General features: G+C 36.7%; 1 protein-coding gene across 1 annotated transcript; it reads right to left on the bottom strand.

Annotated features, from left to right (window-relative positions):
* Positions 1-8039: 8039 nt before the first annotated feature.
* On the bottom strand, positions 8040-9873 carry LOC135769012 (uncharacterized). The gene has a single exon (XM_065278370.2). The coding sequence runs from the start codon at positions 9871-9873 to the stop codon at positions 8098-8100; it is 1776 nt and encodes a 591-aa protein (XP_065134442.2). The 3' UTR covers positions 8040-8097.
* Between the last annotated feature and the right edge of the window lie 14276 nt (positions 9874-24149).

The raw sequence follows: 24149 nt of genomic DNA, 5'->3' as shown, positions 1-24149 counted from the left end.
ATTTCCTCACAAAAGTTTAAGATCATATACATCTTGTCAAGATGATCTTGAACACATATATAAAAATGAACACAGAGAAGGAAAGTTTAACACTGTCTTTGCTTCGAAGCACAAGCAAACATGCAGAGGAACTGAAGGCAGCTAAAAACCATCAGGATATTATCATGGGCTTATTTTATTGCATTTGGAGCCTTACCTCCAGATAAAGTAATAAATTGGACTGATGATTTAAATGTTGTACTCACATGTGCGTTGTAAGCTCTATGGATTTTATGTTGCAGCACTGCTTCACTCGTTCACTTCTCCACATGGACTGTTTTTTTACAGTGTCGCGTGAGCAGCTACCCTGCAGGTTCGACTTCATTTGGCGCTAAGCAGACCTCTTGGTGATGTCAAAGTACCGCGAGAGTGATTCAAAGCAGATTTCTCCATGTGATATCTGGAGTCGCTCTCACGGTGCTTTGCTGTCACTCGCCTGTGGCGCCACACCAGTCTGCTCCCCAGTCACTTTCGCGTCACTATAGTAATTTGATTTCATAGAAATTCATACGCCGATCGGATCGCGCAGTTCTGCAGGAAGTATATAGCCTAATATGTATTTCAACCCGCTAAAGTGGCAAGTGTAGCATGCTAATGGACAGTGCTTCACATCTATATTATGACTAAAAGTTTAAAAATGTCACAAAACCATGCTGTTACGCAAGGCCGCCTTAATGCACGGGCTTACCTGGGCTGAAGCCCAGGGGCCTCCCGAGTTCAGGGGCCTCCCAAGTTCACGTTCATATTGTTTTGCAACTTGTCAGGTTATCTGTCAATCACTCTAACTGCACGTTACATGGCTGCTGATTGGTCCGTGGTAACTTACCGTGAAATAAAATATCAGACGTAACAAATTTTTCTATTCCGCGTAATGTAATTAAGTGCGCGTTGTCAACTTGGCATTCCTGTATGTTAGACTGAGTGTGACAGAGAAACAGGAAATAATCCACCATCAAATGAAAGAGTAATTTCTGAAATTTCATAATAAGCACTGATGTACAGGTCTCTCTCTCTCTTTCGCCCGGGCGCGCGCTCTCTCTGTGCTCGTGCAGCTGAGTCTCTGGCATGCAGAAGTCTCTCCAACTGTGCGCAAGATACGTGCCGCGGCCGCCAAATAAAGAAAGGAGTTCCCGAACATATTAATGCTGTTCGTTGTTATAAAGTTTAAGTTTACTCGCGTTTATATCAGTGCGCAGCTGGAGCGATGTAGTTTGACGCGATGTAAGCTCACAGTACACACATCTGTTCGTTTAGAAAGACGACGCAACGGTAAATGTGCAAGTCAAAGCGCGACAAGACCATCTCAAATGATCATCCCCTGATCGCACCATTCATATTTATAATCTCCTTATCTAAAGATCTTATATACAGGTATGTTCCCTGTCTGTTTTGTGCATATTCATACGTGTTCGTTTTACATACGTATGCATAAATACTAAAAACAATGCATACTATATCTTCAATAGCCTACAAAATAAATAACTGATTAAAAAACAAGATTCTGTCTATAAATACGTATCTTTTGTTATCATTAATGCATTTTCACTTTAAAACTAACTTTAACTTCTTATATTTTTAAAACTGTTCTGAGCATTTAGTTAGTGAGTGGCAATTTTCTGCAAATTTGTATATTCCAAAAACTATATAGACATAAAGCTTATAAACATATATACTCTCACACAAGTTGCTGTGTGTGGTTGTTAAATAAAGTGTCTTGTGTTTATGCTGAAGTGGGCTCAGTGATATGTTAATAATGATATTATGGTGTTTTCTGGGTCAAAGAGGGAAAACTCACTGTTGTATGTATTGAAAGAAACTAATGCATTTTGTGATGTAGATTACCTAGATATTACACTTTTTTTTAAATAAGACTATAAATTTAGGGGATGGGGGGCCTCCAAAACCCCTCAGCCCCAGGGCCTCACATTAGGTTAAGGCGGCCCTGCTGTTACGCATCCTCGCGCTATTTTTAGTGGGTATACGGAAATCCTTGACCATTTCTAGTGGGTATACGGCGTATACCTGCGTATCACGTAGACTACACCACTGACCTCACTGTGAGTATTCATGTGCCGGATAAGGTTCGCTTTCAAGGTGAAACTCTTTCCACAGTGTTGAGATGTGTATGGTTTCTCTCCAGTGTGAATCCTCATGTGTGCTTTAAGGTTATCTTTTCTTCTGTAACACTTTCCACACTGTTGACATGTGAAAGGTTTCTCCTCACTGTGAGTCCTCTTGTGATCTGCAGGGCGTTCATCTTCACTGAAACTATTTTCACACTTTATGTCTTCTGTCTTCAGAGTTTCTTTCTGTGAAACATTATGGTTTATTTTTACAATCTGATGTTTCTCATCCACTTCAGCTTGACTCTCCTCTTTCACTTCCATCATATCTAAAATGAAGACAGTAAATAGTTCATATTGATAAACCAGAGTGACAAAACACATTTTAGATGTCATGTATCCATGTTATTTTTAATGTGAAGTACATTATGTAATTTCTATTGTCAATTTCTGCTCTTGTAGTTTAACTCTTGTGCTGTGTTCAAAACCCTTTAACACTTCTGGTGTTTCCAATATCACCAAACATTGGATTCTATCTTTTTGTCAACTCGTTTTCTTTCAGTTACGACTGGTTTTGTATTTCTTTTTAAGATTATTTTAAGTTATTAATCAAATGCATAATAAATCTGAGCTCATGCACCTGAATATTGCAAAATTCCAGGAATTTTCAAGGCTGGAATCTTTCCATGGGAATTAACAGGAATATATAAGAATTAGTGGGAATAAACTGGGAATTTATTTTTTATTTTTATTTTTTTGCAGAGATGCCTATAACAGGGAACTTAAATGTAGTCTTACACCATAATTGTTTAAAACAAGAAGATGTAATGCAATTTTAGTTTAATTTCTAATTTTAGTTTAATTTCTTTCTGTTTATCATGGTGCCCTAAGGTTTATCCTAAATTTCAAATCTTCTGTGCATCATTGTACCTTGTATAAAAGCGTGGGCTGGCCCTCTCGGTCTAGTACAGGGGTAGGCAAGTTCGGTCCTAGAGAGCCGCAGTCCTGCATATTTTAGCCTAAGCACTGATAATCTAACCTGATTTCTAATTCCTAAAGACATTGATTAGCTTGTTCAGGTGTGTTTGATTAGGGTTGGAACTAAACTCTGCAGGACTGCGGCTCTGTAGGACCGAACTTGCCTACACCCGGTCTAGGAGAAAAATCCATTGGTACTTAATTATTTATAAAGCTATCTTGGGGATGTTACCTTCATGCCTTTACAGTTTAAAACAACAAAAATCTGTCACAAATATTCATTACGCTCCCAAAACTGCTATACACTGTCAGTTCCTTTTGCTAGAACTGAACTGGGTAAGAAATCTTTTGCATACTAAGTACAGTTTGACTGGAATCTTATTCAATTGAAATTGCAAAACCTTCTTTCCATTGACCAGTTTAAAGCAGCTATTTGGCCTCTGGAAGACGACTCTGTGAAATGTAACTGTTTTTAAACTTTGTTTGTGAAATGAAATTCTTTTTAACATGTTTTGTGATCTGTAAGTCTGTAACCGAATTACTTGTACTGCTGCTCTTGGCCAGGTCACTCCTTGTGAATGAGATTTTTAATCTCTTTGAGTTACGACCTGGTCTAATAAAGGTTAAATAAAAAAAACAATCCTTGACTCTAGAAGTCTAAAGACATTAAATTTTGGTGTAATTTTAGATTCTGACAATTTCAGTGGTCAATAAGCAAATCAGCTTACTACCATTTCAGAAATATAGCCAGAATTAAGAGTAAGTTCTCGATGGTGCTGCGCATGGCTGCTTCAGTGCTTGGCTCTCCAGTGTTTGTACTGTTTTTGTTCGTTTTTCCTGTTTTTTGTTTAACAAACACAATCAGTTTCACCAGGGATGAACTGCTGAACATTCGTCAGAACGCACCACAAGATCTTTTTCCAGATATAAATTATTCAGACGTTTTACTGAATGTTGTTATTGGAGGAGCGGCAGCGCTGATCAAATACTTCAGGATGCGCAGACGGGAGAAGCGAGCGGGAGCGCTCATCAGACTAAGGAAACACAGATATCAAACGCCGTTGCCTAGCATCCATCTGGCAAATCTCCGTTCTCTACCCAACAAAACAGACGAACTCCTTTTGCTCTCTCAGACAAATAAGGATTTCTCACACTCTGCTGCTCTGTGTTTCGCGGAAACCTGGCTGAATGAAGCCATACCGGACAGCACGCTCCATCTGCCGGGCTTTCAGCTGTTAAGAGCGGAACGCGAATCAGAATCAAATCGTGCGGCGGAAGGACATTCTTTAACATCAATGAACGGTGTTGTAGAGATGTAACGGTGATAAAGAAGATGTGTTGTCCTGATCTAGAAATGCAGTTTGTCAACTGCAAGCCGTTCTATTCACCAGCAAGGTGGATTATTGCAATGGACTCTACAGACCATATACAGTATTGACTTCAATTACATCAGAAGTAACTGTAATTAAAATTACTGAGTAATCCCTTACTTTACTTTTTTAAGGATAACCTAATTACTAACTAACTACTTACACCCAACACTGATCAGGCGATATATGTAGTCTTAATTTGTGTGTTCAATCTGCATTTGAATTGTATGGGATTGTAATCTAGCTAAATCAATTAAAATTACTCTAAATCAAGTAATTTTAGCATGCCAACGTCAACTTTAATCATATAATAAAGCAATAAGCCCCAAGAAGCAGTGGGTTACCAGTGCATTTTATAACAGCTAAAGGCCGTTGTTAGGCACGACGCAAAGCGGAGTAAAATGCACTGTAACCCCACTGCTCTGCGGGGCTTATTGCGTTTATAAAACGGTTACTTCAAATGCATAGCAGGCTTTAATAAAATATAACACAAATAATGTGTAATAGTACAAACATTACTCCTCCGCCAAACAAAGTAGTTACTCAGAATCAAGTGTGGCTGCAATAGAGCACAGTTCCCAACCAACACAGAGGCAGCAAAGACACAATGAAAATATGATTTAAGAATGTGGTGTTTATTTTCATAAATCAACATTCATCTAATTTATACATTAACATTTATATTGTGCAACTGTTGAAGTGATTCTCAAATATGCGTGGAAGAAAGCATACTTAACTCTAACTCTTTCCCCGTCAGCGTTTTTTTTTTTTTTGAAGTTGCCACCCAGTTTTAGTTTAAAGGCTTCCAGAAAAAATGATCTTCTTTAAATAAACATAAAATATATCAAATGAAAGAACAGACGCTCTGCTTTAAAAAAAAAGTTTAATTCTACCTTCATTTGTTGTCTTATCACCTCTTAAAATTTCAGCCAAAAGCGGAGATAATTTCATTTTTGTAAAGAACTTTTGTAAGAAATAAGATTCAAAGCCATCAAAACTTACAGTGTTTTTAGTGTTGAGTGAATGCGTCAGTGTTTAAGTTGGGTAAGATCGCCACCCAGTGGATAATATCGAAAATACGGATTTGATTTATAAACTCCTCAGGGAGCGTTTTCTCTTTATTGACGAGATGACTCAACAATATTTATTGACATTTATCTGGATATTGGCATTAATTGTGCAATTTTAGACAAATTAAAAATACGATTGAAGACTGTGGTGTTTAGTTTCATAAATCAGTACGCAGCAACAGTGGCGTAGTGATACTTATGTAATGCGGTCTGAACCGTGGGGTTACCGGGGTATTTTATCACAGCTTAGAATGCGTTTCAACCAATCAGAATGAAGAACCAGGACGGGCCGTTTTATAAAATGTATTTTCCCAACAACAAAATTGTGGCCAGTAAAAATGTTGAGTGGATAGTAACTTTGGAAAACCATTTGCCTGTGACTGGTGATGGTGCTGTACGATACTGGAAAAATTTAAATCACAATCTTGAAGTTTTTAAATGAAGATCACAATTCTCCCACGGTACTACGGAGACCGCGAGGGGACATGGTGGTGGATAATATTTGGGATGAGAGGGAATTTTTTTTTTATAGCTTTTGCGTTCCCCCGAGAAGCTTTTTGCGCTCTCTCGCAAAACTTTTGCGTTCCCCCGAGAAACTTTGCGTTATCTCGCAAAACTTTTGCGTTCCCCCGAGAAACCTTTTGCGTTCCCCTGAGAAACTTTTTGCGTTCCCCCGAGAAACTTTTTGCGTTCGCTCGCAAAAAGAGCCTATGTTTCCGAGAGGACCCACAGCGCTTCACAGCGTCACCTGAGACAGTTCACAAGGTAATGGCATCATTGATGCCAGCTGTTTGTAGATATGATATATAACTACTGTTATTAAAGAATTATACCGTATTTCTTTGTATTTAAGTCCAAGTTCAAAATAACACTCTATAAACCGCTACATTGTGAATGCATTGAGCTGTCTGAACCATTGCTGACGGGAGATAAAGTGTTTATCTGAACTAAAAACATGACCTGTTTCACAATGGAGTGGTTTAAAGAGTGTTATTTTAAACTTGGACTTAAATACAAAGAAATACAATATCATTATTTAATAACAGTAGTTATAACAGCGGACATCAATGATGCCATATGGTGTAGTGCTGGGAACACGCAGCTATACGGAGTACCGTTATTAGATGGCATGGGGTAGCCTATATCCACCTCTAAATGTGAAATATTAAATATTAATATAATTTCTATAATGATCCTAATGCTGAGGAGCCAAGCAGCATAAGTTAAGTGACAATACTAGACCATTTTGGAGTGAACTAAGGCTATGCAAGACTATAGCCACTTACATGCCACTGTTTATTTTGAACTTGGACTTAAATACAAAGAAATACCGTATAATTCTTTAATAACAGTAGTTATATATCATATTTAAACAGCTGGCATCAATGAACTGCCTCAGGTGACGCTGTAAGCGCCGTAGTTTCTTGCAAAAACGTAGGCTCTTTTTGCGAGCGAACGCAAAAAGTTTCTCGGGGGAACGCAAAAAGTTTCTCAGGGGGACGCAAAAGGTTTCTCGGGGGAACGCAAAAGTTTTGCGAGAGAACGCAAAGTTTCTCGGGGGAACGCAAAAGTTTTGCGAGAGAACGCAAAAAGCTTCTCGGGGGAACGCAAAAGCTATAAAAAAATTTTTCCCTCTTATCCCAAATATTATCCACCACCATGTCCCCTCGCGGGCTCCGTACGATTCTGACTCCCAACTAAACAAAATAACACATACTTCACAAGAGACAAAATATGAAATCCTGTAAACTCTTTAAAATGTTTCATTGGTGTCATAAACTCACACTATACAAAGATGACAATGACACCGAGATACAAACACACAAGAATCTTTAATAATACAAATGACGATGAGAAACAACACAGTTACAACAGATGAGAACCGACAGGGAATGAACAGAAACAGGAATATATACACATGAACATGATTAACAAAACACGTAAAAAATGGTTAAATGATAATGACAAATGAATGAATAAATAAACAATAATTTGAATTATTTTTTTAAATTTGAAAGTTTCAATGGATCACTAATACATTTTATTACTGGATGTAAGAATGTGTTTGCTCTAGTCTAGATCATAAACATTAGTGTTTATATGTAAACTATAATCCCAATATTTCTGTGATAATTTAAATACTTTGAATATATAATGCAGAAAAAAAATAGTAATGACATTATGTGGTTTAATGGAGCTGTTTGGAACTTATGCATTAGGTTTCCCAAACATTTTAAATGCAGGACCCACCTAGACAGGTAAAATTTATTTTAAGAACCACCGATTCTTCATTCATGCTTTAAACGCGCCAATTATGGAGTGAATTGTGTGCCATAATTTGCAAACAAACTCGATCTGCTTTGCAAAGCGAAAACTCGTCTCGCAAACAAACGGAAAGCACTTTGCAAATACAAAAGGCATTTTGAAAGAAAACTAATTAAATGTACTGTGTTTTGCAGCAGAGATTCTTTCAGTTTGATTTTCTTACAAAAGTGACTAAATGATTTTGCTATCTGGCATTTTATACTAGTCTTCTAGAAAAACCCTGAATTTGTTTGGGCAACTATGGCACAAAATTCACTCTATATTTCCCCCACTGTGAGCTGTCATGTGCCGTTTAAGGCTAGTTTGAAAGGAGAAACTCTTTCCACACTCATGGCATGTGAATGGTTTCTCTCCAGTATGAATCCTTACGTGTATGTTATGTTTAGCTTTTGTCCTGAAACTCTTTCCACAGTGATGACACATGAATGGTTTCACTCCAGTGTGAAGTCTCATGTGTGCATTAAGGTCATACTTAAGTCTGAAACTCTTTTCACAGTGATGACACGTGAACGGTTTCTCTCCGGTGTGAATTGTCATGTGAGTCTTAAGAGCGCTTTTGCTTGAAAAACACTTTCCACAGGGTTGACATGTGTAAGGTTTCTCTCCAGTGTGAAGTCTCATGTGTGAATTAAGGTTACACTTCATTCTGAAACTCTTTCCACAGTGATGACAAGTGAACGGTTTCTCTCCAGTGTGAAGTGTCATGTGTGCCTTAAGAGTCCGTTTGCTTGTAAAACTCTTTTTACACTGAAGACATATGTAAGGTTTCTCTCCAGTGTGATTTCTCATGTGAGTATCAAGTCCACATTTATCACTGAAACTTTTTTCACACTGAAGACACGCATAAGGTTTCTTTTCACTGTGAGTTATCATGTGTTTCTTCAGAGTCCCTTCACTTGTAAAACTTTTTCCACAATGAGAGCATATGTAAGGTTTCTCTCCAGTGTGTCCTCTCATGTGAGTCTCAAGTCCAGTGTTATTAGTGAAACTTTTTTCACACTGAAGACATGTGTGAGGTTTCTTTTCACTATGAGTTATTACGTGTGACTTAAGGTTGCTCCACGTACTGAAACTCTTTCCACACTGAAGACATGCGTGCGGTTTCTCTCCTGTGTGAATTTTCATGTGTGTTCGAAGGTTAACTTTTTTTCTAAAACTTTTTTTACACTCATGACATGAAAACGGTTTCTCTCCAGTGTGAATTCTTGTGTGGTCCTTAAGTTTACTTTTAGCTCTAATACTCTTTCCACAAAGATGACAAGTGAATGGTTTCTCTCCGGTGTGAATTCTTGTGTGAAGCTTAAGGCTACTTTTATCTCTAAAACTCTTTCCACAAAAATGACAAGTGAATGGTTTCTCTTCGGTGTGAGACATCATGTGTCTCTTAAGATGACTTTTATCTGGGAAACTCTTGTCACAATGATGGCACGCGTGTGACTCCCCAGTGTGAGTTTTCTTGTGCCGGCTTAGGTTCGATTCAAAGGTGAAACTTTTCCCACACTCATGGCACGTAATTGCATTCTCTCCAGTGTGAATCCTCATGTATATCTTAAGTTGACCTTTAACTTGGAAACTCTTGTCACAATGATGGCATGCGTAAGCTTTTTCCCTCATGTGAGTTTTATTGTGCCTGGTAAGGGCTGATTGAAAGGTGAAACTCTTTTCACATTGTTGACATGTGTAAGGTTTCTCTCCAGTGTGAGTTATCATGTGTTCCTTAAGTTGACTTTCATATGAGAAACTCTTGTCACAATGCTGGCAAGCGTGTGGCTTTTCCCCACTGTGAGCTTTCTTGTGCCGGCTAAGGTTCGATTGAAAGGTGAAACTCTTTCCACATTGTTGACATGTGAAAGGTTTCTCCTCACTGTGAGTCCTCTTGTGATCTGCAGGGCGTTCATCTTCACTGAATCTATTTTCACACTTTATGTCTTCTGTCTTCAGAGTTTCTTTCTGTGAAACATTATGGTTTATTTTTACAATCTGATGTTTCTCATCCACTTCAGCTTGACTCTCCTCTTTCACTTCCATCATACCCAGGTGAAAAAGTAGTACACTTCCATAGTGTACTTAAAGTGCTTTATTTTCGCACACTAATTTTGTACTTAATATTCTAAAAATTCATCTTTAGTACTTCTTAAGATGTTCTTAAAATCATCTAAGTGTACTTCACTGTGCTATTTTGAGACACCATGAATATGAACTAAAATGCATTTTTAACATACTATCTCTGTATTAAAAAATGTATTTACTTAACACTTGATTTAAACTTGAACTCAACTTTCATACAAAGATGGGTTCAAGTTTACTAAAAGTGGTATCTAAATACATTTTTTAAATACATTTTTAGCACATTTTAGTTCATATTTATGGTGTCTCAAAATAGCACAGTGAAGTACACTTAGATGATTTTAAGAACATCTTAAGAAGTACTAAAGATTAATTTTTAGTATATTAAGTACAAAATTAGTGTGCGAAAATAAAGCACTTTAAGTACACTATGGAAGTGTACTACTTTTTCACCTGGGTATCTAAAATAAAAACAGTAAATAATTTATATTGATGAACCAGAGTGACAGAACACATTTGAGATGTCATGTATCCATGTTACAGTGTTGGGCAGTAGCGTCGCTACATTTTTCAGTAGCTTGGTGGTAGCTTCACTAGTTTCTGAATCAATTACATTTTCAGTAGTGATGGATCCTACCTCAGATCCTCATATGCAGAATGTTTTTATTTTTGTGTTCTTTAGTTTATTCCTAATCATTTATTTTCATAATCATCATAATCATTTTCAGGGCTCCAGACTAACTTTTTTTACTAGGAGCACAGTGGCCACCAACTGAAAATTTTAGGGCCCAACAAGAAAATTTAGGGGCACACACTGTAAATCAACATGCTATCCAAATATTCACATTTCTACTAATTTCCACTGTATTACTAATAAATACTTTAATGATAGATGCAGAAAGTACAATGTGCTGTTTTCCAATTCAGTGTCACATCACAAAAAAAAGGTACAATTTACTGGTCGCACATATGCAACTGGATGTGAAATTCATTAATTTATCCATATGCTTGATTATATGATGAGGTATTATTATTATTTGTTTATTCATTCATTCATTTTATTTTATTTCTACATTTTATGTCTTATTCATTTCATTTAGGGCTGGGCGATATGGAGTGAAAATTATATCTCGATAGCTTGGCGTGGAAAATACCCTTCCCAAAAAACTACTGCAAAACAAATGTCAAAATCCACAAGGTCTTTTTTTATTGAAGTGCAAAGAGGTAGTTCACGTAGGAACAAAGTGCTTCTGCAACATTTAAAAAATATATACAAAAATTATACTTTAAGTAAGAAAATACATATTGTCTTCTTTTTATTAAAAAAATAAAACAACTCAACTTCAGATATAAAATTTTTGGTAGACGTTGACAATTCTTAGTATTTTTTCTGAAAACCCTCAGGAGATAAGGGTATTTATCCTGGAATAACAGGTTTTAGGCGTTTTAGGAGTAAATGGGTTAAATGAGAGAAAACACTGTTGTTGTTACACAGAAAACTACAGAACACGTGCGCTTGCACACCGCATCATAGGGAGAGAGAAAGCTCTCACATCAAGAAAACGTGTGTGTGTGTGAAGCACTACTGCTAACCTTTGTTTAGTCATGATAAACTAGATCAGTCGTCTTCTCTGTCAGTAACATCGGTGACTGATGACATTTACGCGAAAAAGAAAGTATACGGAGAAACGGACATTTAAGCACTGTCACCTTTTCACCGTCACCAGAGAGAGACGCACGCTGTCGAAACGCTTCACGCAACGAGAGAGAGAGAGAGAGAGAGAGGCGCGCTGAGCTCTCACAACAATGAATTTAAGCCGTTTTAAACAGTAAAATATACATGTAAAGGGGAATCATGGAAGAACTATTCGCGGTGGCCAGTGTTGATTCCGCGACGGCCGCCGCCATGTTAAATGAGACAACACGCGAGGGGAGGAGGGACAAAATCGGGGAGGCGGGGGCGAGCAAAGCACACAGAAAAGGCAAAGAAGCAAAGTGGCGAAATCAGAATTTAATATAAACATTATATCGATATATATGATATGTCAAAATCCATTTCGAGTTTTAAAAATATATCGATATAGTTTGAATATCGAGATATCGCCCACCCCTAATTTCATTGTAGTTCAATTACATGTCTGTGAAGTTTCATGAGCTGTCCTGTCTGTGTAAACAGAGATAGATAAAGAGGATGGTTATAGAAACACCAGTTCTGGTATAAACAATGTATGTTGATGCTGTTATTTTCTCTCTTCATGCTGGGGAGATGAAGCTTGAACATTGAGACATTAGAAACTCAGATCAATAAACTTTGGTCTATTTACCATCATATATCTCCGTCTCCGGCATGCTCTTCTCTAGCTTTAATCGGTCGACCTCTTGACTGACAGAAAGACTGTTAAACACTAATTTTGGTATTAACAGCTCCTCTGAGTAATTGATATTTTCTGGCGAGATCTGGCATCTGGGACTGGATCCTAAATATTTTGTCTGGTGTTGAGACCTGATCTAACGTTTTGGCGTAGTCAGCAGGATAGAATAACACTGCTGTTTCCTCTATCCATAAGAATGGAGTCTGGGTTATTTTCTCGCATGATCTTATGGTGAAATGTCCCAGACCACTTGGTTTCCGACTCCGAGCCTCAAGTGAATCAGGGATAACTCCAGCAGGTGTCTTCTCCTGACTTAACTACTCAAGCAAAGGGGTGTTCTGTTCTGACATTTCATGAAAATTCAGTACGTACTATGAAGTAAACTGTCTGTGAAGTAGCCTGTCTACTGGGTCAGATTATATTAGTTCTTCAGTTAAAGAGGAGTCAGAAATTAAGCTAGATGATTTAATCGAAACACTAACAGAACAGCTGAAAGAGAACTTCAAGATCAAACAAGCAGAAAAAGATACCAGATGCTAAATATAACATCAAGGTACAAAGGGGTGGTCTTTAGGGTCCCAAGACATAGAAGACGTATCTGAAGACATCAAAAAAGCATGGCGTAAAATTAAAAGAATAAAAACCTTGAATTGATTTTATCGATTAACTCAAATGTGTAGTTGACCGTCAATTGTTTGAATGAAAATCAGTTTTCTCTTTACATCCGCCGACGCTCCCCTCTGGGCTCCCGTAGTCCCGAACGGACTCAGCCCTCCCCCCACACATTTGCAATTGAGATACGCAAACAACATGGCAGGGAAGAACTCGTTCCCAAGAAAGGCACAGTGTCATCTTTAATTTTGAATTGGCTCAGTTTTGCTGCATCACACGCAGAACAAAAACCCCGCTGCAAAGTATGTTTAAAGCCTGTTGTTAGCAAATGTAGCAGTACAACCAATTACTGCAGCACGTCGAACGGTAGAGATTTCGCAACTCTGTTGCATCTCTCTGCTGCTCTCTGTCTGCATCCCGCAAACGTGGCGCCGAGGAGCTTGTATGTAATTGGAGGACAAATGGCTCCTTAGTTTCGAAATGGTTTAGGCAGGGAGCTACACTGCGACCAAAATGGTCGCATATGCGACCTTTTGAACTGCCGTTGCGACCCTAATTTTTAATGGGTCGCAAATGTGCTACCTAATGTTTTAGACAATATGCTATGATTTACTATGAGCATTTATTAAAACAGAAATGTGGATTTTACGAATACGTTTTATAACATGCTCTGAGCCATCAACACGTTGGCTTCATTTTGCGTGAAAGCACGTCGTGTCTCTCCCTATCAGTGTGCGTTTGCGTGCTCAGCTGTTTCTCAATGAATTAGGTGCGACGCAAGCGCAGTGTCTTCCATGTTTCTGAACTTGAGCAGAGGTCTTTCTTCACTGAGGACGCGGGACCCGTATGGTTCTGGGTTTATATTTTACATGGTCTGTCGGGTCCGGTTAGGTCCTAGTTTAATTACTTTGGGTCCCAAGTCTGATTAATGTTGTGTTTATAACCCGAGTCGATCGGAAAACGGCCATGAGCGCTACCGCGCTAAAGCTCGAGTGCAGATTCAGCGTGCCTCCGGTTTCTATGGCGATGGTTCTTGTTACGACCACGCGCTGCATTTGCTTTCTCACATTTTTTTAATGATCTTATTATTAATAAACCATATCTTTTCTAAAACCATATCCATATTAAGTTTGGACAGAGATTGTAGCAAAAAGCAATGCTAATGTCAAGCCAATTGCACTGAACGAGCAAAGCAATGTAAAGTTTGTCACCGGGACAGCAAGTAGACTTTTAAATCTGAAATAAATTGTGGATTAAATAAAGTGAAATAAAGTGGATTAAGCTTTTTAAATCGGCAAGAGAGAAATAGAAAGATAGAGCAAAAGCAGTAAAAGTGCCTTTCTAATAGAAATTATAACCATTATAACATCAGTCACATTTATAATCTATAGACCTGCACTGTCTATTAATATACTATACATAGTATTGTATTATATTGAGTTTGATAAAAGGGGTCTAATTGCTTCATATATCAGTGCAAAAACAGTAAGTGTTTTCGTGGTGCTTTGACAAACAGTGTCAGCTTTGTTAATGGCAAAGAAAGTTTGGGGTGGTTAGATTGATGAAATATAATGTGCAATTAATATTAATTTTCAATGAATCAAAGTATTGTGTTGTGTCACACATTAATAGTTCTACGTCACTTGTATAGTAGACCATTATTTGTCAGGGGGTAATAATTGCCCTTTTCACCGGCTACCACCACCAAGTACATTTCAGATCTGTGGGAAACACTGCAACGTTTAAGAAAACAAGAAGGCATGTGGTTTAAAAGATGGCAAGTAAAATAAAAAGCATATCTGTATGCAATACAGTTTCATTATTGTTCATTATTATCCAGAGCGCCTTAATATAACTTGAAAAAAATATGTGCGACCAAATCATATTTTGCGCCAGTAACTGAAAAAGTTGGTAGCGCAAGTGCCACCAGTGGAAAAGTTTAGTGTAGTTCCCTGGGTTTAGGTACAAGGTGATCGCGCTGAAAATAAAGGCGTTTGTCTAGCGTTAGAAGCTCATTTGAAAGATTGCCGCGGCTCATTTAAGAAAATGAAGGCTCCAAAGAGAATCGGACAATCTATACTTATTTTTCCTCATTTTCCTCATATTGTGTTTGTAGTTGTGTGTTGTCAAGCTTAAAATGTCCACGGTCATTGTGAAATGTTAATTTAGATTAAAGGCGGAGTCCATGATGTTTGAAAGCCAATGTTGATATTTGAAATCACCTAAACAAACACGCCCCTACCCCAATCGAATCTGGACCTTCTGTTGATAGACCCACCCCACACATACATACGCAACCCGGCATTTGATTTGATTGGCTATAAGTGTGTTTTGGTAGTCGGCCCGTCTCCTTTTCCAAAGCGTTTTTCAAACATCGTGGACTCCGCCTTTAAGCTTTTCAGACAATCAAAATATGTATTTTAAACAGTGAACAGTCCGAGTCAACAGGGAACTGCAGCTACATTATGTGTTCATTAAATGCTTACTTTAGCTTAAAATGTCCACCCGGTCATGAAAATGTATTAAATATGTCATGACAGGGTGGACATATTTTGTGGTTTGCTTGTATATAGTCTGCTTGCAGTTAATTTATAAAAAGTGTTGGAGCTTCACCAATATGTATTTACAACCAGCCTAAGGTCTCCTTAATACAAAACATGAAGTTAAATGGAAAATCTTTGGGAACTGTGTCTCAAAGGCACTTTATAGTGATACTGACCCAAGTACCTAGGTCTAAAGGGGTGGGAGAAAAAAAAACGATGTACCAAACTATCGCAATTGTTTTAACGATACCGAAATCGATTGGTTTACCTCAGAATCTATCTATCTATCTATCTATCTATCTATCTATCTATCTATCTATCTATCTATCTATCCATCTATCTATCCATCTATCTATCCATCTATCTATAATTTTACTTTTTCAAAGAGGTGGTGGGGAGACGTTACTGCTTTTATAAAAAAAAAGGCAAACGTATTTGTTGTTGTCTGTAATAGATGCCATCTTATCTCTGTCAAGCTGGAGTGAGAAAGTCACTTTTTTTGTTAATGTCACTTTTTGGTAATGATATTTTGGTCTGAGCAAGTTCTGTCTCTCGCGATGAGTTCGGTGTGCGTTCATGTGCTTTCCGTTTCTCGATGAATTCGGTTGCAAAAGCTCTGCGTTGTTCAATTTTATTTTTGTAAATAAATTGTTCAGGAGCTTTTTTATTGTTATTTATTAGAAAAGTTTAACATAGCACTTTATTTCATTTCAGACAGTATTGTGTCTACTCATTTTGTGTATAAATGCAAGACGTTCAGTTTGTTTTGTGAGGAAATGATATGGAAATGTGCAGATGTGAACATGTGTTGTTTCTAAGGTTCACAGGATTTGCTTGCACACGAACGCATATGACAGAAACACTTGGACAGTGTGTAAAATTGTATTACAATAAGGTAAAAGTGCCAATTGTTACCAAATTACCATTAAAAGTGTTCAAATAGTGTCACTTACCGCTATGTGTTGCATCAGGTTGGAGCTTGAATTCCTCTACGCTGAGATGTCAGTTCGTTTCAAGACTTTCGAACAAGCTATATAAACTTTTTTTAAATATATATTTATTAATTATTTGACAGTAGTGTAGTAACGCCACCATAAGTAAAAAGCGAAGTAAAATAAAAAATGTTCACTAGGAAAGTACATGAGTAAAAGTACTTTTTAAATCCTGTCTGTGAACTTGAAATAAATAAATAAACAAACATCTTACTGATCTCCAGTCAGTAACATAACACAGAAAGTGTAGAAAAATAAAGTATTTAATAATGAGTAATTCATACAATTTGAGCTGTGTAATAAACATTATATATTATTTAATTAAACACACATTCTCTCACTCGTTCAAATAACAGTCACACTCACTCTCTCTCTTTATCTCTCGCACGCACATTCTCTCTCGAAACAGTCACACATTTTTTCTCTCCCTCACACAAACACACACGAGATGTAAACGTACACTAGCCTTGTCCATTCATTGAGCTGTTCACTACCACCATAGTTGATGTGTTGTCCGCTGTAAATGCAAACCGTAGAGATCATCTTTTTGACATGCCACTGTCATACATAGCTTTGTGGTGTTTTTGTAAGCAAGTTGCCCCATGAGGTAGCATCGCTAGCAAGGCAGGTTAAGCGTAATAAGTGACGCTGTGCAACATCTTTTTTAAAGCCAAAATAGTCCCACACACTTGACATAACGTTACTGTAACTCTTTGATTTGGCACTAAAGTTTCTGCAGTGTCCGGTTCAGTGGACAACAGGTTAACTACTAGCGTACAAAGTTGCTGCTTCCTTCGCAGACGTCGCTCAAGTGTCAAGTGACCAGAGTCTAAAAATCGCAGTCCTTGCGATTAGAAAATTGCGTTTTACCAGATCGTGATTTAATTGCAAATGCAATTAATCAAACAGTACTACTAGGAAGTAGGGGTGTGCAGCGGAGTCAGTATTTGTATCTGTATTTGTATCTGTAACAGTCTCAAAATTATTTGTATCTGTATTTGTTTTTGGATGGAACCGGAAGTGGGCGGGGCTTAAACCTGATATTTGTCATATTACACGAAAATGGCATTTTATATGCATTTTATTATAATTATAACATAAATAACTGTAAATATTTATTATTAATAATAATAATAATAATAATAATACAAAATTTTAATCAAAAAGACGAATAACTTGATTCTTGTTACTAATACGCATGGAAAGCAAACATCTCATTTTCAAAGTCTCATCCAGCTTGTGCCTGAGTGCTATGCATCATTGTATTGTAGTATTAAAATAACAAACTTGATAGCACACTGACAAAACTGTAGGCTACATCACCTTTAAACGTTTTTGTGCCTGTCAGCACAGTTCCATGAGACCCATTCTGTCTAAATGAATGGGATTTTTTCTGAAAAAAATTAGTAGCCTACATTAATCCCTCGTCTAGCGATTCAAATAATTAAACATCTAAAATGATCGTTATTTGTAAGTTTTCTGAGTGAAATATAACCTAATATTACTCATACATCCATGTGTCTGACATCTTGGTTTCGGTTTAAAAACATGCAGGAATTTGAAAATAAAATGCAGGACTTGCTTGATGTTTAAAGAGTTATTAAGGGAGGAAAAAGTTCGGGAACTGATTTATGTTAAAAAGTTATTAAAATCGACAAACTTGCGCTGACTGACAGAATCCGAAATGCAACGCAGAGACACGCAAGTGCGCCGCACTGTATACACAGAATAGTTGAAAAACATCTGTTTTGGCAAGAATTTTTGAAAGCATAATAAGCATTACAACAAACTTGCTGAGCTCATTATTATCTATGTCCATATAGCATTTGCGCGAACATAACGAATTGTTTAAAAAAAATCTCTCATTAATCTTCACCTAAATAAATAAATAATCAGATATTCGTTTAAAATTTCAAATAACAGCATTTCAAATAACAGTATGCAGTTTTGACTTAGTTCAAAACAAGAAACATGATTTTAAACAATAAGGTAATTAGAAAGATTTAATTCAAATGTTTCACTTTATTTTTATGTTAATTGCAATTCAAGTCATAGTAATCTTCAGTTTAAATTTTGCTTTTAAGATGTTATTTTCATATTTTTAGCTATTTACTTATTTATTTCATATTCACCAAGATTGACAATAAAGCTTGCTTGGACTAGAAGTAAAGATCATTTGCCGGAGTCAAACAGAGACACTGAGTTATTAACGAATATTTTATTATTAGAGTGCAGCATTTTATCAGGCTTTTCTGGTCTTGTGTAATTAGATAAAACGAATAAAAAAACTAAAAGGGTCATTTTTTACAGCTGGGTTTAAAGAAGTTTGATATTAAAAGCATTTAAGATTTTAAACTAATTCCAAAACAACTCGCGTTTCTAAATAAGGGTTGCGCCGAAAATGTCATTCATGTCATTTTATAGATTGCACTCATTCACTTCACACACACATTATTCGTGCTTTAAGGGGTTTATAATTTAGAGCTGTTCCAGTAAACACGTGATTATGCCCGGCCGAATATTTTCTCTGTTATTCGGATGAATTCGTAATTCGTTTTGAAGCCATTATCCGTGCCCTTCCGAATAACGTATTCGGCTTCGGGCACATCCCTACTAGGAATTTTGCTTTAAATTGCTTTTATTCTGTACACTATGGCACAGAGTCGTCATCAAATCTGAGTCGTTAAACCAAAATGACAAAAACTTTGTGTGAACTCATGTAAATCATGCATCTAATGCATTTACTGAACGTATGCACATGAATGACAATAGCCTATTTCATGTGCCTTAATAATGGGCGCTTTGCATTTAAAACAGACAGTGCTTGTTTGGACATCTTTTGGGGCACACAATGTGCATCAACCATCAAAGATAAATAATGAAAAAGAGACACCAACCTATTTGTTCCTCAGTATCTTCATCCTTTATTCTGCATGGTTGTGGATCTGTCATCTTCTCAAGCTCCTCTTTCACCAGCATCAACATTATATCATGAAGATTTCAGTTTTCACACATGGAGTGATTTCTCTGTGTGTTTGACTCCAGCATTTATTGGTGGATTGTTGTAGGAGGAACTTCACTGAAGGTCTCAATCAATTTCTCTCTATGGGTGTGTGGACTAGAGATAAATGTTTTAATGTCAGTAAAATATTCACCATCTGTTTCAGACTTTTTAGTGCTTTAACTTCTTTAATGGGTTTATTTCTAACGCTGACCCTCATGTTATGCTAAGATTGACTGTTCGTATTATTTTAATTGAAGAATTGTGTTTACATGAGGTAAAGTATAATCGCAGTATTACCAAAATCCCACTATAATGGCATTATGAGGGTGCATGTAAACATGGTCAATGAGTGTGACTGAGGGTAATATTTCATTTTACAGGCATGGTTTTTTTTTTCATTTTCTAACCCCTGACACAAACTAAGACATTACTATCACTGTAGGATTTTCAGAAGAAAATAAGACATTTTAATAATGTTTAGTTTATTGACTTAAGTATATCTACACCAACAGTATAACTTTGAGGTTTGTTACACGCATGTTCAGAGTGTATTTTGAGTGTGACAGTCCATCTATTAGCACCAATCAATCACTTTATGCTTCTCCTCTTTCTAAGTGGATGAACTGATTTAAATCTGCAGCTATATACATTATACAGAGACCAGAATTAATTAAACTTTTAAGAACTAGGCACTTTTATCCAAAGGAAAAGTAATAGAGCACGACTGTAATCGTAACTCACAATTATTTATTGTGCAGGCCTTAAAAAAAATCTATTTATATTCACTGATGCATAATACAAGGATGGTTAGATGAAGGATGATGGATGGATGAATGTGTGGATATCTAGATATATAAACAATATCCACCTTTAGTATATAGACAGAATTTGATTGAACTATTTGTGTTTAAACTAAATTTTCTAGCAGGTTTTATAACAAACTTTATGTTTGTTACATTTAAGTAAGTTTTAACGTTTGCACTCCTGTCACTTTACAAATTAAACTTGCCTGAATAGCGCACGGCACGTCTTCTATGTTTTGTGTCCTCTACACAATACACTGATTCATAATACATGAAAAAACATTGAATAATAATACTGGTATATTCTAATATCCAAAGTAAAGTATTTGTATGCAGCGCGTTACAATATGTGCTTGACATTACCTGAAAGTACACAACCGAATGAATCTGGAGATGAATGTCGCTGTCCGAGCAGCACTGCTCCAGAGACAACAGAGAGTTAGCGTATGAATCCTGGGCTGCGTTCAGCCCCGACAAAACGTTGCACAACGTTTATTAAACTGAAACGGTGATGCATTGAACACCCTGTTGTGATGACGCAAGAGTTGCAACTACGGTAGCTGAGAGGCCATTCTTTGTGTTCTTTTTTAAATGTTTCTGAAGTCTGATGAAATCGTTATAAATGTGTGTTTAATACTGTAAAATACCCTCGATGTTACAGTCACTGACCTTGCTGTCCAGAATGAAAGACAACATTCCAACTTGAACCCATTGAGCGAGCTGTTTCTTTACTACCACGTGGTTTTACACATCTTGCCGCTGATTGGGCCGACATTTCTGACACACCCACCAAACAAGAGAAAACGCTTCTAAAACCTGTTGCATTCCGTTGCACACCGTTTCCAGGAAACATGTCGTTCAACCCGGAAACCGTAGCAAAACGTTGTGCACCGTTGTGAGATTGAACGTGCCCCTGCTGACAAACAAATTAAATAATTAAAGATTAATTAATTAGGCTTAAGTGATGCCCGCTATCGCTTCATGAGGCTTCTAAACATTTTTCTTCTTCTTTTGGTTTATTGTCGGATTGCGAACCAACTTTAAAGGTGCATACCGCCACCTACCGTGATTGAAAAGACTGATTTACCTCTTCTATATCCTATTATATAACCCACTATTCTTTATTACGAAGGAGGATAAGGGCCAAGCTAAAAGTCATTAAAATGCGAGAATAATATTTAACAAGAATAAAGTCGTTATTTAACGAGAATAAAGTTGCAGATCTGCAAAGCATGATACCAAATTACATACCTGTCTTATTAATAAAACAACATGAAGGATATGCGCTTAGAAAGGCAATTTTATGGAATCTCCCTCATATAAAAGACATATGCAGTGGCGGAGCCAGAGGGGTGTCCAGGGTGGCACTAAACACCCTTGACAGGTCACTGGCCACCCCGTGTGCCACCCCAAATTTAATGCGCTACTTTCACTTAATCGCTATTTTTATTTTCGACGTGCGGCAGCGCAGCACATTGTTAAAAACATTATGAATATTAACCCTCCCTGCGGTCACGGCACAAACACTTTATTTTTCAATCACTGCGTAAAGTGACTTGGATTACTCTGCTGATTTTGGACATACAGATATTATTTATACATCATTTAAAACGTTAAAGTGTCATTTTTTGCATGTCTATAAAAACTGAATGTTGTGCTTTTCACAAAATTAAGAAAATATGCATACTGCGCGTTCTGTTATCTCTCCATCGTGATGTCTTTTCAAAAACGCGTCAGAAAAAAATACTGTTACTTAACGAATACTTTTTATACCATCAGAAGATAAATGTCATGTCTACATAATGCTTGGAATCTCTTTAAAATGATGTAAGTGAAGTCGTACATTGCTTATACATGATTTCACCGTATATGCTGGAAGTGTGGTAATTTTCTTGTGGACTGAATAAAGTCTAAGATTGCCAATTCTGTTTACAACAAAACCCAGCACCATGTTTTCATTCTTGACGTGATCTTTATAGGCTACTGTATGATTGTTAATTCCACTGGATTGCCACATTGAACTTGAAAGCGCGTTGCGCATATCCGATAGTGCGCATGCACAGCCAGAGCTTAAACGACTTCATGATCGCAACTTCGCGTCTTTTTGGTTTAAACGGACAAATGCTCATATGTCAAAATAGCTGTCTTGGTGATTTTCATACTAAACATTTCGTTACTGTACGTCTTAAACGAATAAACATTTTTATTGCATTCGGCCTTAGCCTAACCTGTTGAAGTCTCTCTGTCATTAAAGTTAATTAAACATCAAAAGAAAAAAGAAAACTTTTGCATCTTCTGTATCTTCGTAAATAAACATCCTTGTGTAGAGCTCTGCTAAGTTTAAGGTTTATCATGGAGTTTAGATTTCCTGATCTTTTGCTTCATTAAAGGGAAAGTTCACAAAATGAAAATAATTTTTACATCCTTATGTTGTTCTAAACCTGTACTAATTTATTTTTTCTGGTGAACACAAAAGAAGATATTTTGATAAATGATGGTATGCACACAGCTGTAACCATTGACTTCCATAGTAGGAATAAAAACAACATGATGGAATTCAATGGATATACCATTAATTATGTGCTTACCATCATTTATCAAAATATCTTCTTTTGTGTTTATTAAAATAAAATACAGGTTTAGAACAACATGAGGGTGAGTAAATGAGGACAGAATTTTCATTTTTGGGTGAATCCCTTTAACAGACAGTAAATCATATGTAAGAAATACAGTAGAAAGATTTAAAATTCACCCTTATTATGTTTACATCTAATGCGATCAAAAGATTCATTTATGCTTTCTTGATACATAGTTACACGTCATTTTCTTTTATGGACTATGGACCCCCTAAGTAGCTGTGGCCACCCCCTGGCCACCCCATTAAAAAAATTCTAGTTCCGCCACTGGACATATGGGGGGAGATAATGTGAATGAACAAAATTCAGTGCACACCTTAATAAAACAGGCATGCAATGAACAGAATATCGTAATGAATAAAGGGTTTTGTTAATTGGCTAGGGTAAACCCTTATGAAAATTACCCATGGTTTTAATGTGGTAAAAGTATAGTAAGTAACCATGTTTTTTTTTTTTTAGTGTATTGATTACTATTAGCAAAACCATGGTTTTACTACACTAACCATGGTTTAACTATGGTTTTTGAAAACCATGATTGTCAAAACCATGGTTATTTTGTGGTAACCACGGTTTTACTACAGTAACATGTTTTTTGGTTTTCATGGTTAATTTTCGTAAGGAAAGTTATGCACATGAAGGCGCACGTACTGTAAATGAAAGTGCACAGGTGATGGGGGATATTAATCGTATGGCCGAGGTAGGAATGGAAAGTCTCTGTGACTTTGTGAAGATAAATGCAACGAGTAGGCTACGTTTAATTTTAGGCTTGCTCATGAAAGCAAAATCTTTACTAAGTGCAGACCCCTTATAACCCTAAAAGTAGGTATGTTGCTAACTCCTCTGTCGCGGCGGACTTTTTGGTTCCGCTCAACGAAACTCAAGATTTCCTCAGGCAGCACGCGGTGTTGTGGAAAATAATGCTTCTGTTGGTTTGTTGATGGCGAAATATCTGACTTTTTATTGTTAACAAACTGCAAAAAATGACTTTCTTAGTATTTTTGTCTTGTTTTCAGTAGAAATATCTAAAAATTCTTAAATCAAGATGTATTTTCTTAATGAGCAAAATGACCTAAGAAAATAATACTAGTTTTTAAACAAAAGATATAAAATTTAAGTGAATTCGTGCTTAAAACAAGCAAAATTATCTGCCAATGGGGTGAGAAAATTTTACTTGAATTAAGTGTTTAAGAAAAAAGAAATCTTATTTCACAATTTTTTTTCTCACCCCATTGGCAGTTAATTCTGCTTGTTTTAAGGACAATTTCACTTAAATTG

Source organism: Paramisgurnus dabryanus, chromosome 3 (genome assembly GCF_030506205.2).
Source record: "Paramisgurnus dabryanus chromosome 3, PD_genome_1.1, whole genome shotgun sequence".
Taxonomy (NCBI): domain Eukaryota; kingdom Metazoa; phylum Chordata; class Actinopteri; order Cypriniformes; family Cobitidae; genus Paramisgurnus; species Paramisgurnus dabryanus.
The sequence above is the reverse complement of the archived record's forward strand: the minus strand, read 5'-3'. Positions and strand labels throughout refer to the sequence as shown.